The 17,642-nt window shown below is 46.8% G+C and overlaps 1 protein-coding gene and 1 pseudogene across 11 annotated transcripts in view; both read right to left on the reverse strand.

Moving 5' to 3' along the window:
* Window positions 1–575: 575 nt before the first annotated feature.
* On the reverse strand, window positions 576–5,786 carry LOC134470661 (pre-mRNA-splicing factor SPF27-like; annotated as a pseudogene).
* A 3,123-nt stretch (window positions 5,787–8,909) lies between these two features.
* Window positions 8,910–17,642, reverse strand: part of Git2 (GIT ArfGAP 2) — a 53,093-nt gene continuing 44,360 nt past the window's right edge. For 10 of the 11 annotated variants that reach the window (XM_063225838.1, XM_003477923.5, XM_013141776.3 and 7 more), the window contains 3 exons: window positions 17,056–17,244; window positions 12,677–12,740; window positions 8,910–12,094 (listed from right to left, as the gene is read on the reverse strand). In XM_063225838.1, the coding sequence (XP_063081908.1) occupies window positions 11,882–12,094; window positions 12,677–12,740; window positions 17,056–17,244 (466 nt within the window). In that variant the 3' untranslated portion in view covers window positions 8,910–11,881. The remainder of the gene's footprint in view (window positions 12,095–12,676; window positions 12,741–17,055; window positions 17,245–17,642) is intronic. The other variant, XM_063225834.1, reaches the window with a different exon arrangement.

Genomic DNA, 17,642 nt, shown 5'->3' on the forward strand with positions numbered 1-17,642 from the left:
CATAGCATCCTGGGATGTCTGTGCCCAAAGGAAGGAGCTAAACCTGAACAGCAGCTGAGACTCAGAACTGCGGAGCAGCCCCCAGTTTCTTCCATGATACAGTACCAGATTCATCTCTACAAAGAGCTGCTGTTCCCACAGCAATGATCACATTTGGTTTTCTTTACATTGTATTTAAGATTCCATATCTCAGTAAATGACTGCTAACTACAAGGCATTTTTCTGTGACTATTAAAAATCAGTTTATTAAAAAATCCCGAGTCTTAAAAAAAAAATCCCGAGTCTGAGAGCAGTATTACCTTTCTCTTCCGTTATGCTGTAAAAGCAGATTGAGCTGTAAACTGTCTCCTAATGTGTTCTCAGTTTCCTGTCTTGAGTTCTTTGGATGAGGTCCCAAGCCCCACTTTCATTATCTGTGCTCATCTCTGTTTCCCACTTCAGATGTTCACTGATTGTAAAACAAGGTCGTAGGGCTGGGGAGTTAGCTCTGCCTGGCAAGGGTAAGGTCCTGAGATCAATTCCCAGTACCAAAAAAGGTCCCGCTTTAATGGCATCACTTCCAGGCTCTCCTGCTGTTCTTTTTTTTTTTTTTTTTTTTTTTTTTTTTGTCTTTTTCGTTTTTACCGGTACCAGGGATTGAACTCACAACTGCCTGCTTGCAAGGCAGGTGCTTATGTCGCTGAGCTAAACCCCCAGCCCCTCTCCTGCTGTTCTAAGTGCTGCAGAACAGATTGCTAGTGATAGATTTTTACAAGTTGGTGCACATCTCCTGTAAGTTTGGATTTATATGACTGGATTGTATTTCCACCCACACACCCAGTACTGGGGACTGAACCCAGAGCCTTTGAAATGAGCTGTGTCCCCAGCCCTTTTAAAATTATTTTGGATAAGGGGCTCTCAGAACTGCTTAGGCTGGACTCAAACTTGTGATCCTGTGGCCTCAGCCTTCCCACGGGACTGGATTACAGGTATGTGGGCCACCATGCCAGGTCTGACAAGTCATGTTTTGTAGGTTATATCCATTTTTTTTCTTGTGAAGGTGGTGCTTTTTCTTATTTCCATGGAAACCACAGAAAATTATCAGCAGTCTTACACTGAGTTGTGGTATAGAATCAATGTGGACAGAATGCCTGCAAATAGGCACTTACATATTTTACTGAATAAATAATTACTTTTTGAAGCCTGGCAGCAATCTTCCTTATCAGCATTAAAATTAGGTTACACCGCTTCTCTAATATACTTAGCTATTTTTTCCCTAATCGGTCCAAAATGCTTATCTTTTCAGTTTAGAGCTTCTGTCTCTTACCTCTCCCGTTACAACCCACTCACACCTCTTAACACATGGGTTTTGATTGTGTCGTGGTTGGGGCTGTGTACACACTGCCTGGCCACAGGGCTTCCTTGTGAAAAATTGCATAGGGTGTCATCACGGTGGAGCCAGTATTTACACAAACAGAGATGCTCAATGGTCGCACCCTGGAGCAGGCGCTGTCCCTGACTGCTACCTTATGTGTGTGTAACTGTGTGTTCTCTTGTTTCTAGGTACCTTTTCTACTTAAAAATAATGACTTCTAGATTGTTCTTCCGCAAATTCTTCCCAAGGTCAATTCCTTTTATAACAGCTGGTGTGGAAGGGACCAGAAACATGAAAAAATTCTTAGTACTATAAACATACTCTCTATCTCTCTCTCTCTGTCTCTCTCTCCTGTCTCTCTCTGCTCTGAGTTCAGCATGCATCATCTCGAGGGAAGGCTGGTTGTGGGCCTGGCCGAATTCCAGAACTGAATGGGATGCTGACAGGAGTCAGACATGAATCAGCTGTGGCTGAGCAGGTGTCACTGGCAGGCACACAGCCAGCTGTCACGCATGGTGCCGAGAAGCCCTATTCTGCAGTAAATATAGTCCATGTGACCGTTATTTCTTTTTTTGGAAGAGTGAATCTTTTTTTTTTTTTCACCTTCTGGGAGTTTGGGTTGTTTTTAGTGTTCCTAAAATACAAGGCCATTTTAAAGACAACTGTAATGCCTTTAAAAACACAGGCATTAGCATTTCTTGATCACCTTGGCTAAGTTCAGGCATGAGGAGTTTGGTTTTAGGAAGTCTGACACTGCAATGTCTTCATCTTGGGGGATATTTTTTTATGACCTAATGTGATGGTCACCTAAAAAGTATCTACTTCATGTGAGTTTTCTAAACAGATCGCTACAGCCTCTACATTTTTACGCCTATACACAGTTGATACTTGGCTTCTAGTTTCTCTGTTAACAATTGTGTTTCCCTAAACCCCCCTGCATGTGATTTCCAGCATGTGTCAAATGCCCTTGAGTGAGAGCTGGAAGTGGACGTCCTGTGCAGTCCTGAGAATGATGGGAGGCTTGGGTTCTGGGTGCAAGCTGCCTTTATGCTGCAGCCTCAGCACTTTGCCCTCGTCTTCTCTTGATTACCCAAACCAAAAGATGGCAGCTCCCTTGGTTCATTTCCCATGAACACCCTGCACAGGGGCATTCATGGTGGACGAAGTTGGCAGGCGTAGCTCCCCCATGGGAGGTGCCGAGCCAGGCGGTCCTTTGTCCACGCCCCTGCCTCGTGGCTTCTGAGGCAGACACCACTGACTGGTTCCATCCAGTTCACAGACACTGCTTGATCCCATCCGGCTTGGTGGTGATACACGGGAGGTTCTCTGGGTCTTTGGGCAGATACTTCAGGCGCTTTGGCCTCTCTGTAAGGGGTGCCAGCCTTCCGGGCCCAGGCCTCCTTTCTCGGCAGGCCTCTGGCTTCCAGCACCATCTCTGTGTCAGTACCTCCTGGGACTGCAGCTCTCGTCTTGACTCCCACATCTCTACCACTGTGCTGCCCAGCCCCAGAGATACCTCTAGTACCAGATTCCCATCCTGAGAAGCTTTCTGAGACAGTCACCAGAGCCATCATGGATTGTGGTGGAACAAAAAGCTGGAATGACACAGCGCGCCTCTGGGTGTAGGAAACACTGCTGCATTTGGTGGGTGGGTTGCTCTCTGTCCTCACACCCTTTCCAACAGACCTGTCACAAGAACTGATAAAACCAAGGAGCAGAATGTTTGCATGAAGTGAGAAATTGTTTGCTTTTTTTTTTTTTTAACTTTTTATCGGTACCAGGAATCAAACTCATGACCGCCTGCTTGCAAGGCAGGTGCTTATGCCGCTGAGCTAAATCCCCAGCCCCTGTAGTGAAAAATTGTTAACAAGGGAAAAAGCTAAATCAGTGCTCTAACTTTACTTGCTCTTAGGCAATTTAAAAATCAGTAATTTTGAGCTGGAAGTGGTGGCACACACCTGTAATGCCAGCATTTGGGAGGCTGAGGCAGGAAGATTGCTGTGAGTTGGAAGCTAACCTGGGCTACAAAATGAATTCAAGACCAGCCTGAACTGCATAGCGAAACCTTGTCTCAAAAACACAAAAACAAAACTTCCCTTCTATTCAGCAAGATTTTTAGAAGTCTTGCCAGATTTTTTTTTGCCTCTCCCTGTTCCTGCCAAACTTGATAGATTTCATTTTTGAGTTGCACAATAGCCTGTTCACTCTTATAATTCATACTGACCAAGGACACCCAATCTGACTCCACTGCTCTCAATGTAGATCCAGCTGTAAACTGTATGTTCTTTTGCTACCAGCTTAAATCTTGAATATGTTTCCTGAACTTCTGAAGTTTTTCCTACATGTGTTCAATCGTATGCACTAGATTTTTGTCATATATTTTGCAGGCATTAAATCCATGCTGTAACATTAGTTCTGTATTAACTCGAGCTGCTTGATGCTCTGATTGGGTCATAGGCTTGTTTACACATCCTTGCCAGGCAGTAATGTCCTTTTTCTGTCCTGAGGAAGGGTCTGGATGCTCATTTCATTTCATACTGAGCAATTCAGTTGGGTGTCGGGCAGCCAGTCTTTCAAATTCATTTCCCATTATGTCAGTTTCAAAAGTAGAATAATCCAGGGCTGTTAAGCAACTCATGCAGTTCTTAGGAAGCTGGTATCTGAGTTTCCTCCTCTACTGGCACTGCAGCCACTTCCCAAATGCCTGGCACTTCATAGCTTTGATCCAAATGCAGCAGCTATACATTGCAACCTCTCCGGCCACCAGTCCCGTGCCCACCATTGCAGGGATGGGAGTCTTACCTGCATTGTCTGAGTCTTGATGGAATTTTCATAGCAGGCTTACTCATAAGACCTGATACCCATCATTAAAATATGAGTCAAACTGCAGTGTATTCATTCAACAAATACCATGTAACCCTAAAATTAAATGACACAGTGAACTCACTGAGGAAGAGATAAGGAAGTTGGGTCTCCTTTATGTGTTCAAAAACTGGCAACATTACAGATGTCCATAATGGCTTCTGAATTAATTACTTGCCCATTACTGAGACAAAATACTGCAACTTGAAGGAGAAGAGGTTTACTTTGGTCTCACGGTTTCAGTGGGTTCAGTCCATAGCCTGCCGGCTCCAAGGCAGAAACCGCACAGTAGACCAGCGTTGTAGAGGAAAGCTGTTTACCACATGGTGACCAGGAAGCAGGGAGAGAGAGAGGTCATACCCCAGTGACCATCTCCTCTGACCAGGCCCTACCTTCTTACAGCATATTCAGTTAGGACCCAATCATCTTCCAAAGGCCCCACCTCTGAGTACAGGAGACTTTGGGGGCACATTTTAGATCTAAACTATAACTGATTTTGATTTTTTTAACTGCCCTGGTGTCTAGGGAAGGAGGCTCAGGCCCAGAAAAGGCCATGTTTTATTGTGTTACCTGGTGGTGGCACACAGGTAGGTCAGACACAGGAAAGGAGTGCAAGCGTGCAAGCCAGAGAAGCGGGTGTAGAGACCATTTCTGGTTCTGGTGCCTTCTGCTAGTAGCTGGGTGACCCCTCTGGGGACCGGTTTGTTACCTATGAAATGAAGAGAGCTTAAATGTGAGGATACAGGACAAGAAAGTACAGGAAGCGTAGAGCTAAGAAAGCACTGTTATTCCTGCAAGGATGCCTCCTGTGAGTGCGGAGTCACCTGGGTTACTGCCAGTTGCCTTGGACGGGAGTTTCACCATTGAAGGAAAAAAGGCCAGACTCAGGCTACACAACCCCTCCTCTGTTACTGAGTCAGAAGTTCCCTCCACCTGCTGTGGATGGGCTGCACCCTGGAGGAAGCCCTCCTGCCTGGGGCCATGGGCTCAGGCTGCTCTGTAAGTCGGTGCTTATGGATTCTGTGAGGTCCTGGAATTATTCAATGGGGCAGTGTCCTCCATAGAGATCAGAGTCCAACTGTGCAGTGGTTTCTGAATACCTCAGTTTACAACAAACAGAAAAGATGGGAAGTACTTGTGGCAAAAATAAGAAACTGGCAGATAAAACACACACTTGGCACTCAGGTCAATTCCTTTAAGCATCCTTCTAAGGCAAGAAGAGGCCCCGCCTCCAGCAGCATCTCCTGGGGAGGGGAGAAAGGCAGTGGCTATGAAGGCGCTGGCACCTTGGGTCACCTACTCTAACACTCCCCCAGCAGCAATGTTAAGGAGCCAGAGCCACTGAGCCTCTGCTGCCTCTCTCCCACTACACCCCTGCCAAGGTGGCTGTCATTCCTCACCCTCTCTGGTTTCAGGGGGTCTGCCGTCCTCACCCTGATGTCCACCTGTGCAGCACAGCCTGCGGTTGAGAGCACCAGCTCTGCGCTCTGACCTGTTCCACTGCTGAGCTCTCGGCCCAGCCTCAGCTTCTGCATCTGTAAAACGGGATGGTTTCAATTCCTACTTTATGAGAATGCTTTGGTAGCATGCGACGGGGGGGGGGGGGGCGCGCAGGGGGGGTATACAGAGCCCTTAACCCAGTGGTAACACATAGTGAGCACTGGCAGTAACTCGGCTCCTGTGGTCAGAAAGCAGCAGGTTGGAGTGGGGAAGAACTGAAGGTGAGGTCCTGGGAGTGGCCAGCTAGAAGGGGACAGACAGACAGTAAGACACTGAGAGAGACACATGCCAACGTTAGGTCCTACAGGGGCAAACTGCAAAACCAATGAAGACTTCAAGTCTTGTCTGTAAGGTGTTCCAGGTGACAGATGGGGTTAACATGGTCACACTGACAAAGGGGGCCAAGGCCAGGTGAGTGGTAATTAATTGGGCTTCTGAAAGGGAGGGGCAATGGACAGCTGGCCAAAGGGGCCTGAGAACCTCAGGGAAAGAGAAATATGAGGCCAAGAAGGGAAGCTATTAGGAAGCGGGGAGAAGAGGAATTGTGAAGCAGGATGAATGTGGTGGATTGACCACTGATGGGCAACTTGTAAGGAGCAGCTGAACTGAATCAGCATGGTGCCGAGGACTGTAGTCTACAACATAAAAAGGAGAACTGGTTAGGAAGAGGCGGTGCTGTTGCTTCTCCAGGAGAAGCTTTGCAGGCTGGTTTTCCTGATGTGAACTTGGCTGTTACTGTCGGAGCAGCTCAGGACCTCATTTTTGCTGAGGATGGCTGTAGTTCTTTTGCGGGGAGCTCTGCCCATACTTTTGAGCGTTGCTTCCTGGCTCCAGTGCGGATCCCTCAGCCTGCTGGCACAGATCCTTCACCCCAGACTTTCTAGCTTCCCCCATGGCTCTTTGGGACTTCCTTCCCAGTGCAGATCCTTAAAACACACTCACATGATTCATTGTTGTGGGCTCTAAGTCTTTAGCTGTACTCCTGCAGGACACTGCCATGGGATCCAGGCTCTCAGCTGGATTCTTTGGGTCTCTAGCATGTGGACACATTTCCTACATTCTTTTGCATTTGACTCTTTGGGTGAATACCGTAAAATAATCCTATAAACGATGTGCCCTGTATTAAATCCATTCCCTTGTAAACCCCAAACTACACAAGGTACTGGGGACGTCGGGATACAAGTTACACTGCTGCTAGTGGGAATGGGGTCAAGTTCTGAGTGAGTCAGAACAGTATGGGGACCTGAGAGGAAGATGTGGTATGCTGATTAAGGGCCCAGTGTGGACAGGGAAGTTGGGGCGGGTGGGAAGGAGAGGGAAGTCTCTGCCTGTCTCAACCTCTAGGGGCGCTGCTTTGTGTTCCGATACCGGTACTCACAAAGTGGGTGGGCTGAAGGGTGGTGCTGGATTCCAGCTGACAGAAGAGGCCACAGTCATCTGGCAGACCTGGAGACCAAGTCCATGGGCCAAGGGACTGACTCCTAGATAATCTCGCACGCCCAGGATGCTGGATGACAGGTTCCTGACGCGGTCCGGAATCAGGGTCTCTGGGTGGCAATGCCTTCAGTGTGTAGCCCTGTGGATTATGCTGCTGCTGTCATGATGTTATGAGAAGTGTGGGCCAAAGAGCTGGGCCAGTCCTGTCAGCCACTCAAAACTAGAGAGGGACAGGGGCAAGGAATTCTAGGGGAAGTAAGACAGCGCCCAGCTGGAGGGACCCCAAACTTTGGTCACAAGTTGACAATGCTGTTCCCTACCCGGCTCCTCTGAGCATGAAAATGGGCCTCTGAGGCCACTGCAGTGCCACCAACCACTGCCAGCTTCACTGTCCCACACAAGCCACAGGCTCCTACAGTCCTTGGTTCCATGACATGGCCAATCAAGAGAGGTAAGGCAAAGTAGAGTAACTGACATCCCTAGATGCGGGGCTCCCCTCACCCACAGCACTGAAGAGTGCACTCCTTCCTCCGGTGTCTGAGGAGGAGGAGGCCACATGTGTGAGGAACTGCAGGATAAAACCACATTGAAAGCAGATGACAAAGCCAGGGGTGGTGGCACCAGCTGTAAGCCTGGCTCAGAGGCTGGCGCAGGAAGATCACAAATTCGAACACAGTCTGGGCAATTTAAAGAATGAGTGAGACTGTGTCTCAGAAGAGAATTTAAAAAGGTCTGGGGATGCAGCTCTGAGCAAAGGCCCTGGTTCTATCTCCAGTACAAAATAAATACATAAAATCATAAAATGAAATAAGACAGAAGGCAAGGTGCTGAGTGGTGGGAAGGGCCTGACAGTGGCCTGGAGCAAACCTGGCAGATCCCCGCGGAGGGTCAGTGGCACCGGGAATGACAGGACTGCCCAGCCCGGCCCACCCCGAGCTGCTGAGTCTGAGGTCCTGCCAGGCAGGCAGAAGATGTGCTTAGCCACCCTGTGGACGCTGGGAGAACCTCTACCATCGAGGTGGCTCTGGGCAGGATCCGCCAATCTGCCTGTGGGTTCTGGGCCCTCCCTAATAGGCAGGGCCGCACAGCGAGGTTGAGTATCTTTCCCAGACTTCTCACTTAGAAACACTCCCAAGACAGTCAGCTCCTACCCCTCCCGTCCTCCTTCCATCTGAAGGACAACCCCAAGCCACTTCTCCGGAGGACAACAGGTGACTGTGGGTGGCCCTCATGAACCCAGGTGTAAACCTACACTGGTTTCCATGGGAAACAGTACAATGAGCCTTTCTCCAGAAAGAATGAACTAATCCCATGACCTAACTCCCTGTTAGGAAGAGGTGAGGGCATCTGTGTCTGGCCAGCTTTGGCTGACCTAAAAATTAAACCTAAGAAGCAAGATACATGGAACTAGTTTCTATGTGTAGTTCCAGCTACTCAGAGGCTGAGGAACAGAGATTTCCTGAGCCCAGGAGTTCAGACAGCCTTGGCAACTTAGTGGGACTTCATCTCAAAAGGATTTATGGAGGGAGGGAGGGACACTAAGGACATGGATGCAGGATTTCTTTTAAGAAATCTATGTATTCACTTGAGAGGAAGAAAAAGCTAGTCATTGCTGCACAGCTGACAGAACCCCAAGGGAAGGAGAAAGTTAAACACTGTCATTAGAAACAGCGTTCTGTGACAGAAACTCTCTCCACACTTCTGCAGAGTTCTGGAAACATCCACCGACAGGCAGGAAGCACAGCATGACCACACAGACACTTACAGAGCCTGTTTATTGCATAACTAGCAGGCACAAATCCCAAAACGAGTTTACAACACGTGAAGGGTCCAATACTTACAGGAACAGGATGTCCAATGAAAAGGAAAAGTACAGAATGAGTGACACGCGTAAAACACTTGGAATAAAAGGCATCTCATTTTTCCTATGCAGCATTTTCTTTTGTAAGAACAAGGATTCCTTTCAACTAGGACGGAGGAAGGAAAGAAAGCGGGCTGCCCGAGGCTCGCAGGGACCGCTGAGCACAGAGACGTGCAGCTTCACTCCATTGTGCGACTCACGTCGCCTGAGGACTGGGAAGCAGCTCCCGAGTTGTGCGTTTCTAGTTCCAATTCCATGAAATGCTGTCCTTGATCTTTGGGCCCGATGCATTGTTCTTGGCAAGTAAGAACTGTCTGCATTCCGAAGTGGAGGGTGAGTTCAGTGCCAAGGAGTTCAGGGGTAGAGCTGCTTCCTTCTGATTAGCCAAGTGCCAGCTCATAAAGTGCACCTCGGTCCCATCAGTTTCAGGGAAGAAGGGGTGACAAAACACATGAAGGGCTGCAGACGAGGCTTGTGCAAGGCAATGGGATCCATGTGCAAAAGGGGCTGGGACAAGCACGCAGACCAGGCGCGACCTGCCAACAGGAGCAGAGATCTCCCACTGCCCGCTGCTCCACGTGGGAGCTCCTGAGTTCTGCACAGGTTCACCCGGCAACCTCTTCTGTGGTGTTCTCACAGCTGGAAATACTTTGTTGGTCCCTATATTCCTTGACTTTGTCTAGGGGCATAAAGACAATGTCCCCTGCTGCAGGCACTTGGGTGTACTGCTGACAAATCCCTTCCCAGAGCCTCTATGGAGGTCTGTCTTCTCTGGAGGCCAGGGGCACCGGCTCAGGATTGCCACTGGGTCTTCCCCGAGGACCCTGGGGAGCCTGACAGAGGGCCAGGTGTTTGCAAGGAAGAAGAGGGACAGCAAGTCCACGAAGCATGCACACAAAGGTGTCAGGCAGTGCTTGAGCTTCAGGTAGGGGGCTCCTTCCAAGAGTCATCTCCTGAGCATCCAACAGGGATGCAGCACTTAGGGCTGTGCAGACATGTCAGTGGCTGAGTCTGCTGGAGATGTGGACCCTTGTCCCATGCTCCTCACAGTGTAGCAAGCCACACCGTGACCTAGTAAACCCAACACCACGAGGCTGCTATGTTCAGTGACAGTGTATGATTAACCTGTAAAAGTTTTCACAGTCAGTCTGTGAAGACACAGGCTCGGTCAACACATGGGGAGGTGACCTGTACTTTCATCATTTTGACTGCTTCACAAATGACTCTGTGGGACACAGTATCTGGGTAAAAAGAGGGCTGATGGCGACGTGGGTAGACAGCAGCCTGCCAGGTCCTGCTCAGGGTGAACACAGTATGGCTGGGGAAGTGAGGCCCTCCCGCTGCATGGAATACAGGCCCTGGGGTGGGAGCTGTGAGAGGCCGCTTGGAGGTCACAGCTCACCCATGTGGTTCCCATGAACATGCCAACATTTATAATTAGAGAGGTAGCACCAAAAATTTCAGATTTCTGGTGTCTCTTGCAAAAAAAAAAAAAAAAAAAAAAAAAAAAAATCAAAGCTTTGGCAACCCCAGTCCTACTTTCCACTGGCAACATGAGTGAGCAAATTTGTTTCTGATGGGAGGCCAGGGCTTCCCAGCTGGCCCCACTTGCGCCCCTTGCTGTGCACGGGGCTCACTTCACAGCGCATCATCAGGTCAGGGACTGAGCTGCCTTCCAGGAGACCCCTGCAACAAGCAGAACAGGAAGCGCTCTCACAGCACACAGAAGGCTTCTGAGTAATTTAAGACACAGCCTCAGTGGGTTCTAGGTCTGGACCTCTACTCTTTCAGCGCTTTGGGAGAGCTATGGTCAGGCAGGCACATTCTCTGTGGAGCTCTTGAAAGAACTCTTAACGTCTACTTGCTAAGAACCAGCAAGGCAAGCAGAAGAAAATAAAAGGACTGTTTACATCTTACCTTAAAGTCCTTACAGATGACAGGACATGCGAAGAGCTCACGTGGGGAAGCTGTCAGTGGTTAAAGGGGTAACTGAACTTTGGAGGAGAGGTATAATGCAATGGCAGTTCGTGGCAGTGGTACCTGAACGGGTGTACAATCAGTTATGGCTTGTTAGACGGATGCTTCTCTTTGCCGTGTGTTCCAAATGAACTGCCCGGCTTATGGGGTAAGGCAGAGTGCTTGACATGGGTGGCGATGACGGGGTGCTCCTACCCTGAACCGTGGTAAATGGGACACGACGTGGAAGGTGAATCTTTATCTGACTCTATGGAGACTTCAAGATGACAGGAACATAGAAACGGAAAATCAAGATTAAAAAGCCTAACAGAACATTTAACATGATAGAACAATTAGAAGCAGAGCAATTCATTGTTTCCTCCAAGAGAGGTTGTTACACTGTTTTTTAGAAAATGGCAAAGTCTTTTCTCTGCATACACCTTGGAGTTACCCCAAACTTAAGACTTTTGCAGGCTGAAAAATTTACGTATTGCACAACGCTTCGAAGGGAACAGGTACTGTTGACTTTTTTAAAATCTAACTTTCTCAAGAAAATGTTTTACTAAAATATTTCATTTATACTTTTACCCATAGGCAGGAAGTTTCAGGGGATGGAAAAGTTTTAACAAACTTTAAGCAATGGAACTACTTCTGGATGTATGTGATCCTGACCTGGACAGTCACAGACAACACAAGAGGACATCAGAAACTAAACTGGTAAACAGGCACAAAATAAGGCAAGTGGGTTAAATTAATAGTCAAAAATTTGTTAGAAAACATGCAAAAATAATACTGAGTTTTCTTTTAAAAAGTTTTAAATGTTTTTTTGTAAAAATCTGAGGAGTCCCATGTCTAAATTTGAAACTGGACTTTTGAAAGCCTAGGAAGGAGACGGGACAGTGCTTCGCTGCTCAGTTGTTGTTCTCTTTGGTGGTGATGGTGACCAGCTGTTTGGCGGCCTTGGCGATATCATACGCACACTGGATGACCTGCTGTGTGACCAGCTGGACGTCGGTGGGTGAGCCGGAGTCCCCCAGCAGGGCCTTCTTGCACTCGGACTGCAGCCGGTAGGCACTGGATGTCAATAAACGAAGGGAAGTCCTCACCATGTCAGACTTGGGTTTCTAAACACAAAGACACAGCTGCTCACCGGGGGCTGGAAGGTGGACACCCACCAGCAAGGGACAAGCATGCTCCCGAAAACATTTCAAGTCCTTCTATCTGGCCAGAGGCATTTCTGTTCACATGTTTTCAACAGGGGCCTTTATCCACAGAGTGCTCTGAGGCCCATGGCACAGAGACGTGGAAATGCTCTGACATGGCTCAGATAAAACTGTATTCTATTAATGTTCTGCCTTTCAGTATTTGACTTGTATATCCCTGTTTTATAATAATTATTTTCTAGGTCTGAGACAGATGTGTGAGCCACCATTCCTGGCCTACTTTTTCTTACTATTATCCTGTCAAACAGAAATATTTCCATGCCATATATGATTGCATATTTAAAACCATGTGCCATAAAACAGTTGATATAGGGGCTGGGGATTTAGCTCAGCGGCATAAGCGCCTGCCTTGCAAGCAGGCAGTTGTGAGTTCGATCCCCGGTATCGATAAAAAGGAAAAAGACAAAAAAAAAAAAAAAAGTTGATATAAAGGTCATAAAGAAATTTCTTATCCATTTAAAAGAATCTAAGAAAGTGACTTACTTTAGGAAATAATGCTGCCATTTCTGTAACAGCCACATGTATCCTCTCTGAGCAGGGAATATAACTGCAAAATATTGAAGATATTATTCAAAGACAGTCAAAATGATTGCAAAGCATTTTTTAAATGAAGGGGTAAAGGCTGCAGTCTGCCCACCATGTATCACGCACCAAGAGAAGGCTCACAGTTGTAAAGTGGGTCCCCCTTCTCTCCTGAAAGTTCAACCTGGTAAGAACAACCTCCATATATGAACTGTGCCACCATTTACTATTAATGGCGTGAGGCCACAAACAGTCTTATGGACATTCACACCGCAAGCTGATCACTGATGTCTCACGTATTTCATCTCCTTAATTTCCAGAAACAAAAACAAGGATTTTCATGCCAAAGTCCACAAAAGTGAAAAAGGAAGGGCTGGACAATTTCCTTGAAATTACACTTTTAATACCCATGTGTCATTTCACCAACGGACACGCCTAAATTCCTTTCATTCAATTCATGTGACATGTTGGGGAATCAAACTCTCTCCTTGGGTAGACAGAGAACACGGAGGTGGGTTTCCCAAGTTCACGCAGACACCTAGGCACTTTGCCACAAAGCCACCATGTGCTTGTCTGTGAGAGGATGACTAAACGCTGTCAGTACTACCCTTCACGTTGGTGAGCTCTGAGAAGACAAGCCCACTGAATCCTTCCTTCCAGGCCACGTGGTCTCACAGCCTCCCCCACCCCCCAAGGTGACATCATCTTCATAGAGACTCATTAACGTCTCTATGGTTCTGTGATGTTGAACTATCATCACACCTGTTTTTCAAATAAGAAACTGACCCAGAGAATGGCTCAGACCCAGACATGCCCGGGTCTCTAAAATGTAAGAGGAAAGTTGAGCTTAAACACAGTGGTCAGATTCATAGCTCGCTTAATTGCCTCTTCCCTTTCATGAGTGGTCATCATGTGATGAGATCTCATCTCTTGTGATGAGAAAGGACAGAGTTAAGACTGGTTTTACCCACAATTCTTATTCTTAGTACTCTGACTCTCAATGGATGAGGCACATTTCCTCTTTCCTAAAAATGTTAGCTTTTTATCCTGAGGCATACGCAGGACACAAAAACAGCTGGGGAGGGGGTGTTTTCCATGGCAGAGCATGTGCTTGGCATGAGTAAGGTACTCAATCCACAGCACCATAAAAAACAGTCACGTGATGGTACCAAGTGACAGTTCTCAGATATAGCTTGCAGCCGAGCCTGGGCTTTGTATTCAGGTTTAACCCACAGTCCAGGATGTGGGAAAGCTGGAAAAGCACTCTTGGGGCCACCGATAGCATATTAGGAAATTCTGCTGTACACACTGTAGGTTTGCCCTGACGCAAGGACCCACGTGGCTGTGTTTAAAATTTTTCCAAGATACTGAACCAAAGGCCACTCGGCATCCATTATAGACTTAAAGCCCTCAAGAAACATTCTTATCTCATTTTTTAAACCATGAAGTTGGATTCTGAATAAAGATTATCATAAGTAATCACTGTACTTCATCTTTTTTTTTTTTAATGTCATGTGCTTCATCTTTGTAAGAATTTCAGTATCAGAGGTGGGTGAGGTTATGCAAGCCTGTAATCCCAGCACTTGAGAGGCTCAGACAGGAGGATGCTGCAAGACTGAGACCAGCCAGGGCTACAAAGTGAGCCGAAGGCCAGCCTGAACTGCATAGTGAGACTGTCTCAAAAAAAGACGAAGATGAAGACAAAGACAAAGACAAAGAAACCCAGTATCAAAACGATTTCACTACTGCTTACATTTTCATTAAGCTATTATATTTCGAGAAAATGGCTTATAATTATGTAAAAATGCCTCCAAATGGCAAATCCCAACTTTTACTTTTGTGAGCAATTAGATCCCTTCATAACACACTAACCCAAAATGACAATGCACAAGAAGCAACTTGCAGATGTGAAGGGACAGAAGGCCACCTAGCCACACAAACTCTCAAGAGGAGGAAAGGACCATGTTCACAATAATCACTTGTTCCTATTAATATCACATAGCAGAGAGCCATGCCCAAGCGTTTCATACTGTACTTTGTCTTGCTGGTTATGGTTTCATTTCCAGAATTACAACTCACTTTTCTCCACTAGACAAAGAAGGAATTTTTCCTGAGGCCATCTCTCGAAAGTTTATTCTTTACAAATGATTGTGGGGTGTCCTGGATAAACGCAAAGGAAAGCACATGCCGATGAGTGAGGAGGTCTCCTCTGTCATAGGGAATTCAAGTACATGACTTCAAATCGCCACCTTTCATCAAGTAAAGCTTTTGTGCCTAATATGTTGTAATCCCTAAAGCAACAAGGGTGAGGCAGTTGAGGAGGAGGGCTGCAGGACGGTCGGGGGCTGAGGGGAGCTTTCTGGGTTCAGGGAACCAGGATGAAGCCTTGAGGTGCCTGCATGGAATACAGTTTTATCTAGGAGGCAGGTGAGCAACAGATCAGCAAAAATAGAAAACAAGAAAAACAGGCAAGGCTTTCATTAGTAAAGTGCAAGGTTATAAATGAAAGCATCTTAGATGTGTAAGTAATCAGCGATTTTAATAGAACTGGAATGGTTTATAAAATATAAATTTCTTAGGCCAATTCTGGCTTTAAACCAAAAATCTAAGCTAGTGGTTAAAATCTCATTATTCCCTCATTGCCTTAAAGAAATAAATCAGATCCTGAAATGTGTTAATAGATTTTTATGTCTTGAAAAGAAAAGACTCTTCCCAAGTTGAACCACACATCATATTGCAGTCTTTCAAGCCACAAATAGTCTCAGGATAGACATTTATATTGTTGACAACTATCAAAGAGAGCAATAAAGTATAAGCATGTTTTTAGTTTGAAATACCAGCACAGCACTTCTAAACTGGCAGAAAGGAAAATTTGAGCACACTGATAAATGGGGTGGGGAGTACACAGGAAGAATTATCCTTGCATCAAGGTTACTCAAAATACTGTCAACTACTGTGGAAAGCTGCGGGACACTTTGCTCTGTACAGTAAGATATGGGGTCACTCACTGTCACGGCTGTGGCCTCGGCCGAAACTACTAGCTGTTTATAAGACATGAGATGCAAGAAGCCTGGCAGAAAGAGTAGGCCTAGGAAATAAAGGAAACAGCTACAAACTTCCTGCAAAAGGAGGCTGTGGAATTGTGCAGCTTCTTTTCCTTGAAGAGCTTCCAGCAGCCCATCTAGGAAAACTAACTTTTATCCTTCAAGAAATACACAGTACTTCTCTCCTCTATGGTGGGAAACTATACCGGGACAAATCAGAGTGGTGTAAGTGGAAAAAAGGTATAGATGGAAGGATGGCATGGCAATGTTAGGAACCCAGAGAACTCCAGGTATGGATACATCTTTTCTTTCCCTTGAGGAACTGCAAATTGGAGCCAGGACATCATACATGCTACATGAGCTTTCTACCCGAGCTGCATCCCCAGCCCTTGAGGCTAACTCGCCCAGGCTGGGCTTGACCTTATGATCATCCTGCTTCAGTATCCCGAGTAGCTGGGATTTCAAGCGTGTCCCACAATACTGGGCACAGCTGCATCTTTATGAAGCGGAGTGTGGAGGAGTCAAGAGCAGAAGCAGTGGTGTTCCTAGGCCTTCTGTCTGAGCAAAGGGTGTGGGGCGCCTCCCTGAGGTCCTCAGCTTTGCTGATCTAACTGTGATGTTATTCTTGGTAATGAGTTACTGCTGCTTTCTCAGACCCAAAGTGGTGATAGTAAAAAAATTTTATGAGTGTATTTAGGTCCAGCCATTATGGGAAATTGGGACGTCCTGCAGAATATCCATAACTTACCAGAATTCTCAGAGAACAAAGGATCAGTACAGCAAGATCCAGACCCTTCCTTTCAGTAAGAAATCACTGTGGGCTATGCTTCTGCTCCAAGGATGCAGAATCTCCCTCCACAACTGAGAATCTTGGAACTCTATACATGCATGCTTGCACGCACACACAAGGGAAGACGGGTAAGAAATAAGAAATCAAGTCCGCTCAGGATGGCTTCTGCCTCAGAATCATATCCCCAGCAGAGGGCAACCCCGGCAGCAGCAGTGACCAGAACCACTTGCAGGTTGTAAGGAGGCTTCTTTCCCTGTCTGCTATGAATCAGGACTCTCACTGCCTCCCAATACACTTCAGTGTTATTTCCAGGAGCATTTATTTCAGAGAGCTTCCTAACACAATGGAAAAAATAAATCTACTATGTAAAAACTCCAAAGAAAACAAAACTTGTATGTTTGGTCTTCCACTAAAAGCCTGCAAATTAGAAACAAGTCCCATTCAGAATTAAGCAGCATCTGTTGGAGTATGACCCGTTCTCTCAGCATAGGACTACAGCCTCTTACCTGTCATGTTTATTTTCCTGGGCTGCTCTTAAGAGCTCCTGTATGTTTTTGGTGATCTGTTCAGTCTTCCGGATGACATCCTCGGTGCTGGGAAGGGCGGGGTTCGGTGATGCGTGGGTTTCTGTCACCTCTGATACTAAGCTATCAGTTGGCCACACCATACTCCTCTGCCTGCCCTTTCGGCCTGACCTGTGAACAGTAAAGAACTGGCTGAACACGACAGGTGCCTGGTAGCTGCCTCGGTTCTAAGAGCCATATCTTCTGCACTGGCTGAACATACAAGCAGGCTGGTTTTGTGGTTTCCCTTATCCTGTCTAGCAGGAAACTCATGGCAAGGCCCCGCTTCATCAACTGACAGCTAGAGCATACCCAGAGGCTTTCGAATTCTACCCTGGGGCTGGAAGTTAGAACTCACACTGAAAGGCTGAAGAGAGGAAAACAAGTAACCAGAGAGTGTAAGGAGTATGGCATGATAAAGCCACCTCCGGTGGAGGTAATTCCTTGGGGCCACCAGTGGAGAATGTAACCTAGTATCAGCTTCGTTATGAGTAAAATGCTCATTTTAAGTGCAGTGCAAATGCTGAGAA

This window comes from Cavia porcellus, unplaced genomic scaffold (genome assembly GCF_034190915.1).
Source record: "Cavia porcellus strain 051 isolate PalLab524CR breed Dunkin Hartley unplaced genomic scaffold, mCavPor4.1 scaffold_16, whole genome shotgun sequence".
NCBI lineage: Eukaryota > Metazoa > Chordata > Mammalia > Rodentia > Caviidae > Cavia > Cavia porcellus.